Source organism: Saccoglossus kowalevskii, chromosome 1, assembly GCF_978046115.1.
Source record: "Saccoglossus kowalevskii chromosome 1, keSacKowa6.1, whole genome shotgun sequence".
Lineage (NCBI taxonomy): Eukaryota > Metazoa > Hemichordata > Enteropneusta > Harrimaniidae > Saccoglossus > Saccoglossus kowalevskii.
In genome coordinates this window covers 13,819,142-13,840,082 of record NC_140641.1, presented here as the reverse complement: position 1 = coordinate 13,840,082, position 20,941 = coordinate 13,819,142, and the positions used below count along the sequence as shown (strand labels likewise).

General features: G+C 35.2%; 2 protein-coding genes across 2 annotated transcripts; both read left to right on the top strand.

Moving 5' to 3' along the window:
- Window positions 1–5,774: 5,774 nt before the first annotated feature.
- Window positions 5,775–8,908, top strand: LOC102805906 (carbohydrate sulfotransferase 11-like). Its single transcript, XM_078013234.2, has 4 exons — window positions 5,775–5,850; window positions 6,763–6,931; window positions 7,486–7,559; window positions 8,023–8,908. Exons 2-4 carry the CDS (start codon window positions 6,820–6,822, stop codon window positions 8,833–8,835), a joined length of 999 nt encoding a protein of 332 aa, XP_077869360.1. The 5' UTR covers window positions 5,775–5,850; window positions 6,763–6,819; the 3' UTR covers window positions 8,836–8,908.
- Window positions 8,909–14,932: 6,024 nt separating this feature from the next.
- On the top strand, window positions 14,933–18,675 carry LOC102805781 (uncharacterized). The gene is made up of 3 exons (XM_006822330.2): window positions 14,933–15,070; window positions 15,439–15,529; window positions 16,599–18,675. Exon 3 carries the CDS (start codon window positions 16,620–16,622, stop codon window positions 18,513–18,515), a length of 1,896 nt encoding a protein of 631 aa, XP_006822393.2. The 5' UTR covers window positions 14,933–15,070; window positions 15,439–15,529; window positions 16,599–16,619; the 3' UTR covers window positions 18,516–18,675.
- Window positions 18,676–20,941: the final 2,266 nt, after the last annotated feature.

Genomic DNA, 20,941 nt, shown 5'->3' with positions numbered 1-20,941 from the left:
TAGGCCAAAAATATGTGCGTTTCACAAATAAATGTTTTGTTTGAATAATTTAACCAAAAAATAAAATAATATTCATAAGATATGTCTATGTCATAACCGCATTAAATCTATTGACATATTGTGTACACAGTGCACATGTTGGTCTTTTTATGTATTCCACAACGTGTAGGGATAACACATTTATTTCTGGAAAAATGTAGAATAAAACATAAGATACAGATCAATAACCCAAATTAATTTGCATAAATACGGTGACGGTGGGTATATACAATTGGTCCGCTACATGAAAATTGATCGGCTACTTAAAAATTGCTCCGCTACTTGAAAATCGCTCCGCTACTTGGAAAAAGTCGGTCTGATACATGAAAATCAATCGGATACTTGAAAATAACTTCGTTACATGGAAATCGGTTGGCTACAAGAAAATCGGTCAGCTACTTGAGAAAAAAATAGTCGGCTTCATAAAAATCGATCGGTTACTTGAAAATCACGATAACACAAATAATTTAATTTTTAAAGAAAACAAATGGGAAACTATATGCACTCCAGTGAGCTGAAGATGATGCATTCGTGTTGCGTATTTGTTATGATGCACTTTTAAAACTATATAACGGCATGGTCTGAAACTCGTATTTATATTTACTAAAAGCTTGCCACACGTACAATGAAGAGTTTAAATTTAAATCGAGCGAGGGCAATAACTTGACATAATCACAGAGCCTAACGTTGCGAAGAAGTACTACGTGTGATAATTTAGACCTGTTTTGCGATAACTTGAACATGCGTACTAGTGTATATTTTTCGCTATTATTTTAATAAACACTATTGTTGTTTTGCGATAACGTGCATACTTGTATACATTTTTCTCTGTTGTTGTAATTAACATTTTGTTGTTGTTTAGGAGTTAAAATGGTATAGATATCCATATTGTTTTGCAATTATAAGCCATGGTTAAATAGAGCATAATGCACAGTTATGGTGTTCCAAATAAGGCCGCAGAATATGAATGAAGTTCACTTCGTAAATAAATAAAGGGAAGGGCATTTAAATTTTAGGGAAATTTTGGGGTAATATTGATAGCATGAAGATACTATATACATATTTTATTTTTGCAGTGGTTAAATAAAAAAAATTGTACAATCTACAATTTTTGCATCCTATTCTGTGCGACATACTTTCGTTGTCTGCAACAGACATGGCCGAGTATCGTGTTCGGGAGCTGTCAGAGCAAGATTTTCTTGCAGAAACCGTCCAGACGGAGAGAAAGAAACGCTTTGCCAATTTTAATGAAATTGACCTTGACGATTTCGAAACACAGGCTAAAATGTATGCTACCGGCGGCAAAAATTGTCACGTTGCAGCATTTCAAAATGTATTTGTCCAAATTGCAAAATGCGTTGTTTCAGAGGCCCCGTGTAAATGTAACACCCACTGACACAGTCTGGTATTCGTGAAAATAATTTGAGATCTATGATGAAAGAGATTTCGATAGCAGCAAATTTGTTAACAATTCATACAAATCATTATGTTAGGGCAACTGCGTGCGCTGTGTTAGATTCGGCAGGAGTTGAACTCAGACACATTATGTATTTTACGGCACATAAAAAACGAAGCTAGTGTTCGGTCTTACACCAACAAACTCACAAATAATCAAGGAATGTCGAGTATCCTGTCTCGCAGTTTTGGGTATAAAAACAAATCATCTGATAGAGAAGTGACCGTGGCGATCGAAGCGGGTGTTTCCGACAACGTTATCCGTACCCCAGAAAACACCGGCATAGTAGCGTCTAGACCAACTCCCGCAGAATCTGGCACCGCTTCTATTTCTAATACCCACAATCAAAGTACACATGCAGCATCTGCTTTGTTCCATAACTGCACCTTTAGTGGACCAATTAATGTCAGCATAACATAAAAATAAAAAATTCGACAACAATAATAAGTCCACAACACGTGTTTTCAAAAATGGCGCACAATGTTCTGCTGATGATAATATATTCACGGCTATTCATATGTAAATTAAGCGTTGAGCTTGTTCAGTTCATTCAATTTCTAATTATTTGCTAGTTTCTTGCGTCGTGGAAATAAACTTCCTTTGATTGTGATGATATCTAAACTTGTGTTCTGTGCGTTTCTGTGTACTGAGCGCGAGTGTGTGATAAAAAATTAAATACTGGTTCCAGGGCCCATTTCATCTGATCACCGTGTCGACCAGCCAATGCACATTACACGTCGTTCGAAAACGACTCTTTCTTATTTTGTAAAAGGACGAGAGTGTCGAAAATGCTACAGAAATGAAGTTGGTATAATATAATAGCAATAACCCAGGCGGTGGGTTATTGCTTAAATAATGCATCATGTATCTGAATTCTGTCTTCTCATCGGTTATAAGTTTCACAACTAGTTGAGTCGGTGACTACCAGAATATTTCAATGTGGAAATATCTGACTGAAAACTGTGCACTCATGGTTATAGAAACACACGCTGCTACGACTCGTCCTAATTGGACGAGTTGTCCTGGGACACCGAGCTACTTGATAGGACATATTTCTTAGCTGCAATGATAAGGCTGTTTTAATCAAACTCCCAATACCATACTTCGTCATAGACTAATTAAAATTAAAGGTATATTGCATTTTAGATCATATTATGATTGAATGTACCGCAATAAAGACCAAACATCGGCCATGATATGTGCATGGGCTTCATGGGCACATTTTTTTTCTTGAAGATTTTGCTTTCTTTTATATTTTAGAAATCATGTGTGTATGTGATGTTCACCCCATGCTAGATAAAATTGTTGAAAAAAGACACACGAATTGCAGCATGTCCTCATAGCGTGTAGATGAGCTTTGTGTCGTGCCAAAAATATTTCAATTATTTTAGACAAGATATTGTTTGTTTGTGCATTAGTTTGGTTGATCGTTCTATCGCCTCAGCTTTGACAATCATACCGATTTTTTCAAATAAGTCATAAACATTAGTGTGCCCAATTTACAACCCGTAGCGAAATGTTGCGAATTCTGTGATATGAGCGTCGGCAAGGGGTATTTTCGTATGCTGTAATCAATTGTTCTTATTTTCGTAGTAATGTAATTTAAATAAATAAAAAAACTAGTCTAGACAAATCAGTTGTCGAAAGATCCATTTCTTATCTTCTGTATCTGTGCAGATTATACATGTCATGATCATCTCATCATCATGATTTTATACGACTATAGAACATGTCACTCTAGTTTGTTTTAGTGATGGATAAATATTATTATTATTATTATTATTATTATTATTATTATTATTATTATTATTATTATTATATGTGCATATTGTATGTGCATATTTAATTTGCATGCTTACTTGCTACAGTAATGCGCCATTTACGTTCAAAGTTAACAATACTGTACGCAATATTATCTACACTTTATTTAATGCGGTGTGCAAGTCTCCTCGGCAAGCATTGTTTATAGTAGAACACCGGGAAGTATATCACACCGGAAATGTAACGCACGTTAACGAGAGACATTAATTCTTGGCCTGAATTGTATTCAATATAACTGAATCAGATTTGTCGCAATGCAAACAGGTATATTATGATTATGATAAAACTGTCTCATGATATCACTAGTTTTAAATGCATCACATTTTCTTCATTCTAGTATGATTCGAATAGCTATTTACGACCATATTAAGAAAAGTGATTTACATTTTTACTAGTATTATTTACTATCAGTTTAATACATATGATATAATAATGGAGTTGATAATATGAAACCTGAACGTTGCATCCGACACGTATACAGTATATACAGTAAATGCACACAGAATATCAGTACATGTTATGAAAACAATTGTTTTAAGTCATCAAAACTGTTTGGCGCACATAAACGTAATTATCAGACGTAATCATCACACTGCGTATGATCTAAAAACGCAACCTGTATTGACAGTGGAGTGATTGACCAATGACAAAACAGATCCTATTGCCACAGTAAGCAAACGGTGTTCTTATTGGCTTGTGAAGAAGAGTATGTCATGTATGTAAATAGGGAAGTAGGCCAAAATAGGGACCCTTAAAATGTAATGTCTTCTGGTTTTGATCAGATATATTACATGACTGTTGACAAAATGTAAGTTTTTGCTTTCTATTTTGTGTAATCACGGTTTAGACTTTACCCGTAATTATGTCCAATATATCACAACCAAACGTGATTGCAACATAGTGGTTGTTGTATCCGTACTCGTGATCGGTAGACCCCAGTTCTCGCAGAACAAAACCGTCGTCACTTACTAACATGCATCTCATAATGCAATGAGGTCATTACGTCATTTTAAGGGTGTTACATCAATCTTCAAATATGTATAAGGCGAATGTGTCACATAATCAATAGCCAAGATGTGACTTTGAGGATAGTATGGTTTAGATGTGACGTTTCTACTGAAGATGAGCATATGCTAACTAAATATGATAGGTCATATCAGCATATTGATGCGTGAATTTAAAATTTGTTTTTGAATATTTCAGCTAATTGTTATCCAGATACAATCCTAAAATCAGATAAAAATAACGCAAATCGAATGTGATAGTATAATTATCTGCGAGCGATATTCACATTCTATTGAGGAATGCCCACTCACATACCGTCCTAGATCGTGGTATAGAAAAAGCATTTTTGATGCGTGGCAAATTGATATGCTCTGTTTTTCACCACGTGAATGATTGAACCTAGAAATGTTTCTGAAACACGCTTTGTCTGGCAAAAATATATACTTCTGATTTAGTGCAATTGTGTCAAATTTGTGTATTCAGGAAATCAAAGTTTGGTTATCGCATGCACATTCTTGCGCAGTGTACATATGGATGCAAGGGATCAACGTCCGACCTATATTTTATTAGGCCACATATGTTGTCATTGAATTGAAATATTGGGTTAACGCTAAACAAATTGGTATTGCCATTTATTAGCTTAGGTAAAACAATAATAATCATAATCATCCCGATTGCTTGATATTCGTGTATAACCTCATCAGCGTACTGCATTTTACTCTATATAATAATAATTTCCACTCGCCATCAAATATGCATGTATACAAGCCTCATATTGTGAAGGATACAAATCCTCCGTAAATTGATAGTACGTACATTCGATATTCTCTATCAAATATTAAACAGTTTCCTTGCAGTATTTGTCTCCTTTTGCGTGGAATCACGTTTTCCAACATAAAATCGGACATATACTATAGTACATTAAAATTTCAGTATTCAGACAAGAATATATTGGTTCGTAGGGATCGATCTAAAATTAATAACAATTTAAGATTTTCACCGACGACCAAAGTCAGCAACATTCCCATGTCATAAAATGTTGTGCATAATGTTGCGAGAGATTACGAATAGTCGCGAACATTTGTCACGTCTGTTACGGATATAAGTGCAAATGTGACTGTGGATTTATATCATTCATGTCCGTAGCTATAACATATCGCAGATTAAAGCGAAAACAATCTAGTACTTATCTTAAAGGTTTATATATGATGAAATGTCATTTTGAGGGACAAATGAAAAGAGAAAAATAAACGCTACAGTCACAAGTAAGTTTGTTTAGAGTTCAATGTATGCAAGTAGTACTGCTCATATTAGTTTTACAATTTTGAGAAATGTTTGTCAAACATATAGTATAATAAACTTAAATGGATTAAAATAATGGTGTCAACCAGTCAATTTTTATATTAAAATAGCAGCTGCAGATTGTGTAACGGTTTTAGTTTATTATTTTTCACACGCCGTACTAGTCTTTCATTGCTTATGGGCTAGCAGAGGATTATCTACATCGACACACAGCATCCATATATCAGGTTAGTATAAATTTGTATGTCTGTATTAATATGAATTTATCACATGGACTCCTATATCACCATTTTAAATTTTGCATGAGCTTTTGACAAAACCTTACTTCAACGTTCGTTAATTATAGTGTTTGACTGTAGCGGATTTGTTATGATATATGTGATATATAGTTCTGGTTCTTGTTGTTAGTATAATAATAAACTTTTTTGACAAAATTGTAACTTAGTACCCGGAAAAAACCCAGATTCACCCATTTATCCTCTTTGAACCAGAGATGCCATGTTCCATTTATAGTAGGACCTCATTAATCGAATATTTTCAACGTCTAGTTATTTCTAGTAAAGTATATTGAGAGAGTTGTCGTGTAGGTGGATACTTATTTGCAAACTCTATTTACATATGTATATCACATGCAGCTATATGAATAAAGTATCAAAATTAACATATTTCAATAGAAGTATTTCCGAGCGAAAATAGAGAACGCAATTTTTCAACGCATATTAATATTAATGTGTACTTTTAAAAAAGTAAAAACAGCTTTAATCTAAAAGTGTCTAAAAGATGTATTTCATTCTAAATAACTGATTAGTTATTATATATATAACACTTTCCACTTATATGCAGATGTAAATTATATCGCATGTGGAAATACTATTTGTTCTACTATGACAGATATTACCCAGACACACACAAACATACAAACGAGTTGTAACGAATGGATGACAATACAGAAACAAAATGTGGATAGTAAGTTTAAATCACATGATAGCATGGCAGTGGAAATCAATGCGGGACAAAGCCAATTTTAATAAATAACTAAATCAGATACAACTTTGAATAAAAAAAATAATCTTACACTATAATCCAATATATCTTCACATTGAATGTATATCTGCAACGTTTACACTTTTTATACACAGGTTTTCGGGCTAGTCAGATTATTGTATTCACTAAACGCACGTGGATGTAACATCAATATGGCAATATACACTAATTTCCAACGCCTTGCAGCAATCACTATTTGTATCATGATATTCTTATCATTGGTGGCCATGTACCAGGAGTTGTTGACGACGGTTTTCACAACTAGTAAGTGATATTGTTTTGTAACTATTGTGCCTGTATATTGACTTGACTGACTACGACCTCCAAATAGTTACGAGTAAACCAGCAATACCAGTACTTGATACACACATTTAAATCTACCTACTATATTATTACCAGTTTGTAGTAATGATTATTAATCTGCTAATTATTACAGATCCGATATGTGTGATAATGCATTATGTATATGTGTATCAGTCATTTGTTTTGGCTCGGTATGGTAATTTCAATTTACTACAATCACACATTGTTCACATTCAGTGTCTAGGTTAGATAAGTAAAATGTCAGCTGTTTGCTAGTTACAACATAGCATTATTGATTCCACATACGCGGTGGCTAATTGTTGAATGCGAATGTGGCTTGTTGATCGGAGTCATTGAAAAATACGATTGGTTGACAACTGGGTTCATTACCCACTACGCATTTCTATATCATAACTACTTCAATTAACGACATTGATTATTAGTTAGCGATATGTACCATAAATAGTACAGAGTTTCACAAATGAAGTTACTCAGATTTTGTGTTGTTATCGCAGAGTTCATAATCGACAAAGATGAACACCCTATAGTTAATGTGCATTGGAAGAATACAACAGGAAATCACATTGAGGTACATTCAATAGATATTTTCAATACTAATAATTTAATACAATACATTGAACTATACGCGGACATATGTGATTGGTAATTTGTTATCAAAGTGTTATGTATCTGTTTCTTACCATTCTATGCATAACCACAATCATATGAGGTCGGTCTTTGACATTACGGTTGTCATTCAAGTCAACACGTTAAATTAACACACCAGTTTACCTGCATTGAGTATTGGAACTTTACGTTTACTCTATATACATATACATATACATATACACATACACATACACATACATATACATACACATACACATACACACACACACACATACACACATACACATACACATACACACATACACATACATACATATACATATACATATACATATACATATACATATACATATACATATACATATATATATATGAAAATGAATTATACCTCAATCTTCTCAAGTGTTGTCTCTGTTTTGCAGGCTTTGGCAGAACCGACAAGTACCAACAATTCCTATGAATGTCTACAAGCTAGTCAAGAAAGACTAGCAACCGCCAAATGCGCGTGCGAGAAAAATAACATTACATATAAACGAGTACGACTCACCTACTTTGTCATTTCAAAAAAATACAAGTTCATGTTTGAATTAATACCTAAAGTATCATCCACAACTTGGAAGCGATACCTATTCGAAATTGACCCTGAGTGTCAACAGGGTCCCCGAAGCTTAGAATTATTGAATATAACGGAAGCCGATTTGGAGCATTACACCAAAGTGGTTTTTGTTCGAGAACCCTTAGAAAGACTTGTTTCATTTTATTTTAACAACTTATACTATACAACAAGCGTGTCACAAAATAACAAACAGTTCGATGACGCCATTAAAAAAATTGGGCTGCGCAATCACAGCGTGATACAAGTGGGTCGAAAAGGACTTATATATAATATTACATTTTTGGAGTTTGCGCAATTGATTATATATCACGATTCAAAAAAAAAGCATTATCTTCCTCTCAGTGGACACCTTGAGAAACAAAATGATATATCGCGAATGTGTTCAGTCAATTACGATTTCATTGGCCACTTAGAACATCTTGGAGAAGATGCCACGTGTTTCCTACAACTGACAGGTCTGGATAAACTCTACAGTTTTCCACGAATTCACAAACAGAAAGGCAAAACGAGATATACAGAAACGTTGAGTAACTTGCCTCCAGACATTCTTAAAAAGCTTATAGAAGTCTATCGCTTAGATTATGAACTCTTAGGTTACCAAATACCTAATTTTCATTGATAATTATTTCTAAATGTAATCATTGAAATGGTGAATAAACAATGACGTCATATCTGATGAATCAGTAAAAAAATGTATTTTGTGTATAAAGTACAGTTGGGTTGAGTGAATTTGAATAGATAAATATACATTACTAAATGTATTTTGTGTATAAAGTACAGTTGGATTGAGTGAATTTGAATAGATAAATATACTGTAAATTATGTTTGAATTACGCCAAGGGATGCAGAAGTGTTGTTGTCAATGATACCGACAGTTGATCATGCACATATAGCCACTGTAATGGACTAGATTTTTAATTCCTGATTAGAGGCTTCTTTTTTTATTATGCTCATCGTATGATTGCAGAACGATGGGTCATCAAATAAATATTATACCCTGGTACCGTGTGCATATTCTATTAAAGAGCCTCAGTTAGGTAATTTCATCCCATACCATGGTATGTACTACAAATCACCGGCAGTATATTATATCAACCACACAAAGTGAGGTCCGAGATAATACTGTATATACTCTTTACAATGCTGTAAAGAATGTGCACTCCGACGTCTGAACCTAGAAAATGATGTTACATTTGCCTGGAGGAAATGAGGAAATTGCATGGATTAAGTAATGGGATTGCAGGTGTGCAGGTATGAAAGTGAAACTACTTTTATCAATTCCTTTATACATGTCCATGGTTAATTACTTGTCTATAATACTTGGCGAGAGTGTGAACATCTTTTATGATGTGTTATTTGCCGCTATTGATGAAAGTGAAACAAAAGTTAATGTAGGCAAACGTGTAATTCCACTCTAAGAGACAAAATAAGAGAGGGGAATCTAAACGTCAAGAATTTCTTAAATTGCGTGCTGTCTGTTTTTTAACTCGATTTTTTTGAGTCAGATATGACATCTAAGCAAAAACGCATCTGAAGTTGCGCCACGCTAAAATCTGACCTCCCTGTTACACGGTATATCGTAGAGGTGTTTAATCTTCTTACTTTACGTCTGTATTTACTACTAGAGATACCCTCCCTGTGTTCCATGATATAATATCGAACTCACTCGACAACGTCAGTATAGGTAATGACGAGGTTTATAAGGAACAGTTTTCAACTAAAGTTATAGACATGTAGAGCATGATATATCATCTTCTCATATAAACAATCGATTGTTTTAAGGTTTTTTATTTCAAAATTAGACTACTAAGCACAAACCAATCTCTCGGCATCCGATAGGAATGACTGCCATGAATAACATAAATTAATAAAAATATTGACATCAAATGCCGCGCCTCCAATTGTCAATCCAGAAAACGGGGATTCGGTATCATATGGTACCGTTGTAGTGGAAATAGCGATAGAATTTGAAGGAGGAAATGTAGAAACTTGTATCGGACCCGGGGGTGATAAAGCAATGCCGCTAGAAACGTGGATGTCTCGGGAAGTACATTGCTGCCCTAAGTGAGTGAGAATGGTCACCAATATGCTTTGTCTTGGGTGAATTGCGGTTATTTACACTCCCAGCTGTTCCGTTTTCATGACAATCGTAAAAGTAGTACCGGTTACAGAGTGAAAATATAAAATAACATCAAGAACTTTAAATTTTCTTTTACGAATTTATCATTTGAAACACTGCAGTAACGCGTGATATTTTCACTCCTATAACAATACAAATCAGTGGATAACTCACTTGCATGTATGATAATATTTGAATTATATTACTTGAAGGTCAAAAATAACACCAATCACGTGACTTGTATTATCATATTATCATTTGGACGACCGGAGTAACGCGTGATATGTTCATTCCTATAACAATAGAATTCAGCGGATAACTTCTGTTTTGTGCAACTTACAAGAAAATATGGGCAAGAACAAGTCAGTAAAAGAGAAAATTAAATAAATTGTCCGTCGCAGTACACGACAGAAAATATTTTTTTAGCCTTGAAAGGCACTTGAAAAATTAGCTCGAGTGTCTTCAAAATGAAACTAATGCGACGCCATTGTGTCGTCACCGGAAGCGCTGTCCCAGCACAAACCTGTGTCATATGACGCCTTACTAGCCGATTTGGGCTAAAATAGCGCTCCGCCGCCTCTTTACACTAGTGTTTATACACGGAACTTGATATTTTTTTCCAATTTAAGTTGCTTTTCAATCACATATTTTTGTGAAATATTGTTTAGTGAGTGAAATATTAATGTCATAAATAATTCAATCTACGAAACAACTAACAACTAACACATAATAACGATAATCAAATTTGTGTTTGTAGTTCGAAAGTACTTGCGTAATTTCCGGTTTCAACTAGTTCGAAAATAGAACGTCCTTGAACGCGATAAAATCACGCGTAGAACGCCTTCCGAAACAGACACTAGCAGCGTAAACTTATTGCTAATTTGGGCCCAGTTTGTTCTTACATGTTTTCTAAGTTTTATTTATCATTATTAGTAAAAATGCCCCTTAAACGATTTGATATATCCGTAAAATACGTGCCAATCGACGATTGACTTCGAAACGTTCGAAATTTATATAGACATTGGGTCAGATCATTGTTTTTGCATTCGCAATTATCAACACTTTTAAAATCTATCAACAAATAATTAATAAAAATAAAAATAAAATAAAATAAAATAAAATAAAATAAAATAAAATAAAATAAAATAAAATAAATAGAATCTAATTTTAATCAGAATGATGTCAACATTGTATTTATGCAAATGACTAGGATAACGCTATTGTTTTTTGCGTGTGTGGCGATAGCTCGTCTTCCTTGGCTTGTATATATGCATTTATACGTTGATTTGTAGATAAAAAATAACATTAGGACGATCCACTAATGTACGTGAATCAATAATTATGTTACAGTTAGTGTGCTGATATTAAATTGCGCCATGAGCGATGTAATGTGTACAAACACAATCACTAAACCAACATTACAGTACTTCATGGATGACGTTTTTCCTGACGCAGTCTAGAAACTTTCGCAACTGGGAATCGTCTGGCGGCGATATACGTAAACTCAATCTCTTCGTTACATCTCAACTCGATGTGTTTACAATCATAGAACTTGGAGTACGTACATGAAGATGTGTGGATACGTATGGGCATGTACACGCAAAATCAGAATAAAGGTCCAATCAACTCAACAACCTGTGTATGTAATATTATATGTAATGCTAGATTACATCGTGTCTGTAATCACAATACTGACGTGTGCATTTACAGTAGAATATAACTATTCCAAAGTTCCGTATATAGAACATGTTGATAATGTATAATGTTATTGTATTGAACATGTGATCAGCAGGTGTTTGTAACAGACACGTCAACACATACCATTGGAGTGTGTGAACAGAATACAATTTACAACTATAGAATATAAGTTGTATTTCTGCAAATATTGATATAGATTTAAAACTGTATTCTGTATATGTACAAGTCATTGGGTATTATACAAAATCAGTTATTACTACATCCTTTTATTATATAGCGGATGTAAATATTGCATATTTGTTGACGCACATGTTTAAACAATCGTACATTGTACAATGACATTTACATAACTATCACATAACCGATTCATTTCATTATAGCGTTATTTGATAACAATTGTTGTATCAAGGGTGGTTTTTGTCTAGACAGAATAATATTATATTGGCCCATAATGACAGAGAAATTGTCTGTGTATACATGAATAGTAAAATCATTACAAATGTATATGTTTATACATATGTTTCGGTAAGATAAAAAGATAATTTGACAGTGTCACTATAATCCATTTAGACTGGCTGTATCCTACACTAGTTACAGACTGTATAATTATACACAAACAAACGTCACAAACGACCGAGATGGAGACGTCTAACAAATATTGACAGTAAAATCACCTGAATTGCCCAGTGAAATTGTTTGCAAGTATCCGGCATGTAAAACTGTCAAAGATAGGTCTCATTATAAATTTGTTTGTGAAAATGTTTATTTTGTTTTTAGAAAGATCACATCATTTGCATGTTACGTGTTGTGATGCAATGTTTCATTTTCTTAATCCATACAACACACGTGCACCGTGGGCAGATGTATCAATGTAGACAAAAACATGTGTTATATGAGCATTTACGTAGTTCATGCTGCGCTCGTAATGTAAGCATATCTAGAAATTTACAGGCTATATGTTGTTCCCAAAATTTGAAAATTTCACCTTGTTGCACATCGTGAAATATGGGAGTTTTTGACAATGAACTTTGAACCTATGACGCCGAAATCACTTGCCATACATTAAAAGCAAAATATTATACCAATGTGTTTAAACGGCGAAATTTTAAAGTGTCATAAAATGTCATAAAGGTAAAATGTGAAGTTCTGAGGCGGCATATTTCCGCTGAATTATGTTTATTATAATAATAATTTGTCAATGAATACGGCAAATCCTGCTCTGTTAAACGAAATTCGCGACAAGGGCGTTCGATTGCGCATATACACAGTACGCGACGTCTGCCCTCGTTTCGATCACATGTTGGTAAGGGCTCGGGATATGGATATGGACGCTGTCTGCGGAGTGACTCGCCTGCGATGACGTCACATTCGCTCGGAGTACTGGGGGATTATATACAATTATTTCAAATGACATGAGTGTGCATTGCTTTCGCCGTTTGTTGGTTAACAACAGTTTGATGGTTCTCAGACATGATTGGAAAATGAATACTCCCACTTAACATAATGTACATTATGTCCGTTATAATATTACAAATAAAATTGTATTAATTTCATAATTTCCCAAGTGAAAGTTGAGTACAATTTATCGGAATGCAACCCAACCCCACCCTGCTGCGCGTTACCAATATGTTTACAACATTCGATGTTATATTGAAGTTTATTAAAATGCATTTGGCCAGCATATTGATTTTATTTCGAGAGTAAAGTGAAGAGTGAATTGTGGCTAGCTAGCCTCGGTAATAAAAGTAGTAAAACACAGTAAATAAACACAAGACTACACCAGGTGTTCATCAAATGAGATATAATTTCGCAAGATTTCATATTTGATGAACTATCAGGATAGATATGTGTCTATTTTCGTGTTGTATCATTCTGTATTAATAATCCGGGTGCCAAGATAAACTAATGTAAAAAACGACCTCGTTGCTGTATGTAATATATTGTCAAATATGCTCAACTGCTGCAAAATATATAAATCTCTCCGCTTTAAACTGTGTGGTAATAAAAAACATGGCAATTATAAATTAATGGGAAACGGAAACAATATATTTATTTAGCGTTTTTTTTTTTCTGGGAATTAATTTGTTGAGGCATATGTTGTTTTTAAAAGCAATACGTTGTTCTACATACACAGTTCTTTAATAATGAATTACTGAATGAGCGAACGTCATAGTCGATTGTAAAACACACGTGTTCTTTTTATTTTTTCGTAAAACGTATTGATTTTTTGGATTTACTCTACTTATGTTGTTTTATAGAACGCAGCTGGAGCTCAACGAATCAATATTTAGCCCGTTTAGCCGTAATATAGTCAACGCAGAGGGCGCTCAGTACGACCGTGCTCCCATTAAATATATTAATGAGGATTACTGCAAACAGTATTCTATCCTCGGGGGCGGAGCTACGTCACAGACGTTCCACTTTGCTAAGACGCGCACCACTGTACCATGTATTTCTATGGGCTCTGTGCACGCTGCTGTGGAACGCCGGTCGAGCCGGTGAAAATTCGAGAAAACAATACAAACTCAACTTTGAAGTAATCCCGAACAATCAAATTTATATATGTTACACACGTAGGGCTAATCTTGTTGCACTGTTCAGAGGAATCTCAACAATCACCCCAAAGTACTGTTTTCTGCGAGTTTTGGGCCTTTGTTTTCACCGCCGCGGGTTGCCAGGCGGTGAAAATGCCCGGATGTCCGCCCCCGAGGATTACTCGTGTAGTTTGCATCAGTCGCCGTCAGAATGCCATGACGCACTGAACGAAATAATCGATTTATGGAGTTTATACATTCATATCACGTACAACGTAAGTGATCTTGTTGACAACAGGGCGTGTCCAGTCGTTGGCAATGACGTGAACTGACCAGGTATTATTAATACCATCAAGACTGAATTCCATGGGCATCGTATCAGCGATCGTGGGTTAACCTCGTAATATCATACCTCCCCAGAACCTGGGTGTGTAGCTTTTACTCGTGTAACGGTTTTAATTAAATTGTTCTCGCATGGATAACGGCGACAGAGCGCAGTACAGGTGAGTGCTTCTTCATCTGGAAACAGCGTGTTTCCTTCCGAGCCAACGAACTACCTTCCCGACATACTACTGGGTTATCGGAAATATCCACATAAGCCATTAGTCATTGATAGTTTATCTAGTTTTCAATGTTTTTAAATAGAAAAACAATTAGAAGTATAAATAAATATATTATATTATTCTATAATAATTATATTACATTATACTAAAATAATTATATATAATAAAAACACACCGCCGTCTATCTCTTATGATTTCCCTGTGCGTAGAAGGGCCTCGTATACGTGTTAAACTACTAGTGTGGTTTATTTATGTATTGTGACGTAGTTCCTGTTGTGCACTGCATTGTTATTCCCTCTTGTTTTCAGGTATTAAGCAACCCACCTAGCGACAAGCTGTAATATTGCTCTTCTTTGCCTTCATATTACTTACCAGTTCTAAAGTCGTCTGATTATATCGGTAAGCACGTATATGTTCGTCCATCCAGAACTTGTGTTTTTAAAAGTCTTGTGAATTTACAACAGACGCATGTAAAGTCAGTTACGTTCTTAGTCACAATGTATTAATGGCCATTGTGCGCGCTGATTTTACATATGGGCTGGGGATAGATATGTGTGTAATATATAAATTAATTATTTCACTATATTTCTATCATAGTTATTCTAATTGTGTAGTAATATTTATTGCAATTAATATCCAGAAATTGCAATAAAAAGTGTTGCTTCCTTATAAATATTTATTTACCATGATAAAACAGGCAAAATATAATATGCGAATTCATCATTGCTATGCATGTGTTATTTATTAGTCTTATCGTCCTGAATATATACTGATATCGGATTTACTCCCAAATATAATGTACGTCACATATTAAAGATTCAAAAAATCTTATCATGCTTTAAGATTATCAGCGTGCGAGCGGAGCTCAAAATAACCATTACTATTACCGTACTTCAATCTATTAAGATATCTTTAGACACAATGCTAATTCGTGACTCCCAACACGGATGCTTCCACACTTCATGAAATATTCAATTGCATGCTAGGCTCGTGTCTCCACTTGCCGACGTCTGCGGGGTCGTTAATAGAATTTGAATGAGATATATTCCTAATCAGTCAATACGGAAATATAACCACTTGGCAGAAAATACTATATAATCTATATATATATAAGGCTCATTTATAGCCAGTATGTGTATGTATGTCAATGCTCAGTTAATAACTCCGGGATTTACGTGCCGTGTATACGGAGGTCATTATGTCGCTAATGATTAAAATCAATACAGTTATCAGTTGTATTCAATTTGGCGTATAATAGTGGCTTTAAATTTGCTGAACGTATTAGTCAGGGTATATTCAAAATTGAAATGTAACTATCGATTTTTGTGAAATCTGCTGATTTCCAACAATATATTGTCAATTAAAGACTTACAACAAAAGTACTAATACAACTGAATAAATTAACGATCAGTACTGATTTTCATTATTATATGATTCAATTTGAAATATTCATTGTCCTACGTTACAGGGTTTACGTTGTCAATTTCCGATGGCGTCCTGTTCGATACCTTTAGATGAATTGGATGACGAATTTCTTCGGTGTCCGACGTGTCGAGAGAGATTTTCGTCCCCGAAGTTGTTGACGTGCCAGCACGTCTTCTGCGTTCAATGTTTAGAACAATGGATTTCGAAAAAGTCGGGAAAACTGCATTGTCCTATTTGCAGGACAGAACACAAACTGTCAAGCGAGGGTGTTGATGGGCTACCCGATAGCTTACTGACAAACAACCTGCTGGAATTAGTCTGTGCTCACCAAGAAATCCAAGAGAACTGCGTTTCAACGGATGAACCGTTTGACGTGCATGAGCAATCGGAAACCTCACTACTTTCGCCATTTTGCCCTGATCACCCAGATAATGACCTTGACATACTGTGTGAGACGTGTTCCAGACCGATCTGCCAGCAGTGCGCAAAGACTACTGATCACAATGAACATGACCTTCTTAATCTAGCAGACGCCTGTCGAGAGCGGCGTAAGCATCTACAAAATGTTCGAGACAAACTTGACGCTAATGTTTGGCGTGTTCAACAGAAGGTTTCAACTCTCGGAGTAATGGTCGAACAGCTTGATAAAGATAACGATATAGCAGAGAGCCAGATAAAAGGACACTGTGATCTTTCAATTGACATGATTGCAAAGTACGAAGCCAAACTGTTGGATGAACTCGAAGACAAGTTTCAAAGACAGCTAAATGGACTTCGGGAAGAGGAGAAACAAGCAGAGTTGCCCGGTTGGATGGCATGGTCCGAGTTTGTTGATGGTACTATAAGCTGTTCGAATGATTTAGATTTTCTAAGGCGGGAAAAAACAATTCGTCAGAATTTTGATCGTTTAGAGATGAAAATGAACCATGATATCCCGACGTCGGAACTCTCGTATTCCCTGAAATTCCACAGCAACGATGATTTTTTAAACAAATTCGATGCCTCAAATTTAGGTACAATTTGTTTGGAGAAAATACATGAAGTTGTCGTGCCAGTTACGCATGGAGAAAGCACCAGAACTACGGTATGTACCCCCAATTTTCGTGTTTTCCTTACTATTGATAAATTCTGGTGCTCTTACAATTGGACAACTAGAAGTCTGGAATATCCGCACGCTCTTGCGATATCACCTAATGGCACAATGTTTGTGGTTGATAGTAAGGAACACATTAACGTGTTTAGCGCCAAGGGTGAGTTTATCCGCCACTTTCGGCCAAGCTTCACGTCCAACAAGCCCTGGCCCGTGAACACATTCGACATTACTGCAGTAAATGAAGACGAGTTGGCCATAACTGATTTGACAAGTAAACGGGTCTTCATCTGCTCCTTGGAGGGACGAATTAAGAGGCGGTGCGGAGGGTCACCGCTGCGTAGTCCGGTCGGCATTGCCTATGGAAAAGATGGTAAAATTTACGTCGTCGATAACAAAGCCTGCCGAGTTGTCGTATTTGCTCTAAGTGGAAAATGCCTGTACTACATTGGACACCACGACAGCGGGCCTGGAAGATTGAAGAATCCACAATACGTGGCCGTTAACAGTTGGAATCACGTGATTGTGACTGACACAAATGACACTTCTAAGAATAGAATCTGTGTATTTGATTCCAGAGGCGAATTCATCTACGAATTCGGGCAAAGCAGCATGGATGACGGGCACATTCTTGCCCCACGTGGAATAACCTGCGACCAGCAAAACAATATTATAGTATCGAGTTACCGTCGTGTTCTCATACTGGGCCCGGACGGTACATTCCTTGGAAGAGTGGATGGAGCTGAAGGAGAGACCATCCAGGATCCACGTGGAATTGACACGGTGGTAGTCAACGGGAAACTGCGAGTTGTCGTGGCCGATAACAACGCCGGACAGGTGAAAGTGTTTGAACAGACAAACACACACTAATGGAGTGCCTAACTATGTCACATCTCATTTGGAAGAACCAGTGACAAATTGTATGGCAACATACACCCGGGCATATACTAACAAAGTAAATGGTTCACTGGCCATTACTATATTCGACATGGTTTTAACATGAAGACTTACACGCGAGATCAGGCTTGATAATAACACAACACATTTTCATTTTTATTTGTAATATATATATATATATATATATATATATATATATATATATATATATATAATTAGCTTGATATCGCAATTCGGGATACAAAATACCTATATTTTAAAACAAAGCAAACGTGAGTTTCTTCATTACAATTCAATGTGAAACGTGTGAACAGATGCCTAATTCTCACGTGTTCAAACACTAGGTAGCAAAGTTCAAACAACGATATTGCCGTGGAACAACATGTTTAGGTTACAGAATGATAAGACAATTATCTAACACTACATTACGACGAGCTTTGTCACAGTTATTAAATATTTATTACCTATTTATTAATGCATCATCATCTTTGGAATTGAATAGTTGGAGTGGAAAAGAACAGGTCAAAGCCTCGTGGCACTGTTTCTAAACACGCGTTCTTGTTCTGCTGTGTTTGGACCATTTTACGTTGTATATTTTACGTTGTATATTTTACGTTGTATATTGCAATGCATGCTGGGTGTCATTACTGATAACGGCAAATGTTTATTTTAGTATTTCAGCCTTTCATCTGTTCAAAAAAAATATAGCAAACGTAGTTCAACTCATGCATAGATAATCAATTTGCGTGCATGGCGATTATAAATTTATTGCAATACACAGGTTTATTGATAGATGAGTATTAAAGTACATGGTTGGTTGGTATTTGTTACCAAATGATGAACTGTTACTTCTAAACGTGTTTAATCACACATGGCATACATATTGATCAGCACACAAGGATTGTTTGGCAGAATTTCTTAGTGACAGACATTTAATTTAATCAGATGAACATACCATGAAAATACATTTAATATATAGTGATGTAGATAGATTACAAAGACACGTTTAATATTATTTAAGAAATGATCTTGTAATGTATGTAATGGATTCATGTATGCATAATAACTACCTGATATTTGCATCGTGACGTCACCATGTTTGTTCGCACGTCACTGTTATCGTCACATTATCGTATGCAAATGACAGTACATAGTCAGTGTATACTTATCAGTACAAGTGTTAAGTTGTTGTTTTTTGCAATCAAAATTTATTATATTGATATATTTATTAAAACTATATAAAATATCGAAGTGTTTCATTCCTTCAAGTGTGTTACCAGTAAAACCCGTGATTTGCATAACATTCGTAATATGTAACGAAAATCATTCATAAATCATTAAAAAAAATAGTGAAAAGTGGATAATATTTTTATAGCAGCGAGATCGAATCTTTCGAAAAATAGTTATGGTTGTTTGTCTGAATTGGGACCCCCCCCCCAAAAAAAAGTACCTGAAAAACCGTCCACAACATTTTGAGTCATCTTGCAATGATGACAATCTCTTTTTCATGGTAACAAGATAAAGATATCTTCCGAAATCCAACCAATTTGCTCTTATCGCTGTGGCTGCAATACTGAAAATGCATCCATCATATTTTTGAGTCATTTTGAGTCAATTCTAAAAAATGCTGTTTTCATCAAACCGGACCGCCATATCTTCAAATATCTTATCTATTGACTCTTGTTTCAAAAGCAATAACTTTTGAAATGCATGGGAATTCGCCAATTATTATTACGCTATCAATTCGAAATCAGAGTCATTCATTTTTGCTCCATTCGAACCAAATCTTTATAAGTTGCCAGACTAAGAATATGCTTTCTTTTATTTATTATTTTGATGAATAAAAACCGGGAAACAACTCGCGCATATCTCAAATAATGCACCAAACGTACTAATAGATATGTTGTCTTTTACCCATATGCATCTTCGCCAGCCAAGAACCATTTATTCGGCCGAAGCCTCAACATTAACTCTTGGCATATTTTCACCACGGTGTATTGTATGTCGCACGCCCTCAAACGATTATAAAATTCACTTTGGCTCATTTGCATCACTCAATCAGAACTCACGAAGGGAACTGCACATTACTTGGTGAAATTAAAATGGCGGAACAAATAAACGTGTTGTTAGCTTTTTCTCTGAACGAGCTTACTGATCACCAAATTAAATTTAAGCGCTTAGTGCTGTATCTGAGGAAAATTACGTTTTTGTTGCAAAGTAGTCAGTTTACTAAAACACAGTTTGCTCAAATATTTTGACATTCCATCGCCCTCATTCACTTGCCCTCAAACAATTTTAAAAATTGAAATAAGAAATTTTGGAAACGTGTCAACTAACTATACTGACCTATATACATATATTTTTTGTTCATTTATTTATTTATTTTTCATACTAGTTTT

Excerpts from the sequence above, each read along its gene's own strand:
- LOC102805906 (XM_078013234.2), top strand. The coding sequence starts at position 6,820 with ATGGCAATATACACTAATTTCCAACGCCTTGCAGCAATCACTATTTGT. Across the intron at positions 6,932-7,485 it reads GACGACGGTTTTCACAACTA|AGTTCATAATCGACAAAGAT; the intron begins GTAAGTGATATT and ends TTGTTATCGCAG. Across the intron at positions 7,560-8,022 it reads CAACAGGAAATCACATTGAG|GCTTTGGCAGAACCGACAAG; the intron begins GTACATTCAATA and ends TCTGTTTTGCAG.
- LOC102805781 (XM_006822330.2), top strand. The coding sequence starts at position 16,620 with ATGGCGTCCTGTTCGATACCTTTAGATGAATTGGATGACGAATTTCTT.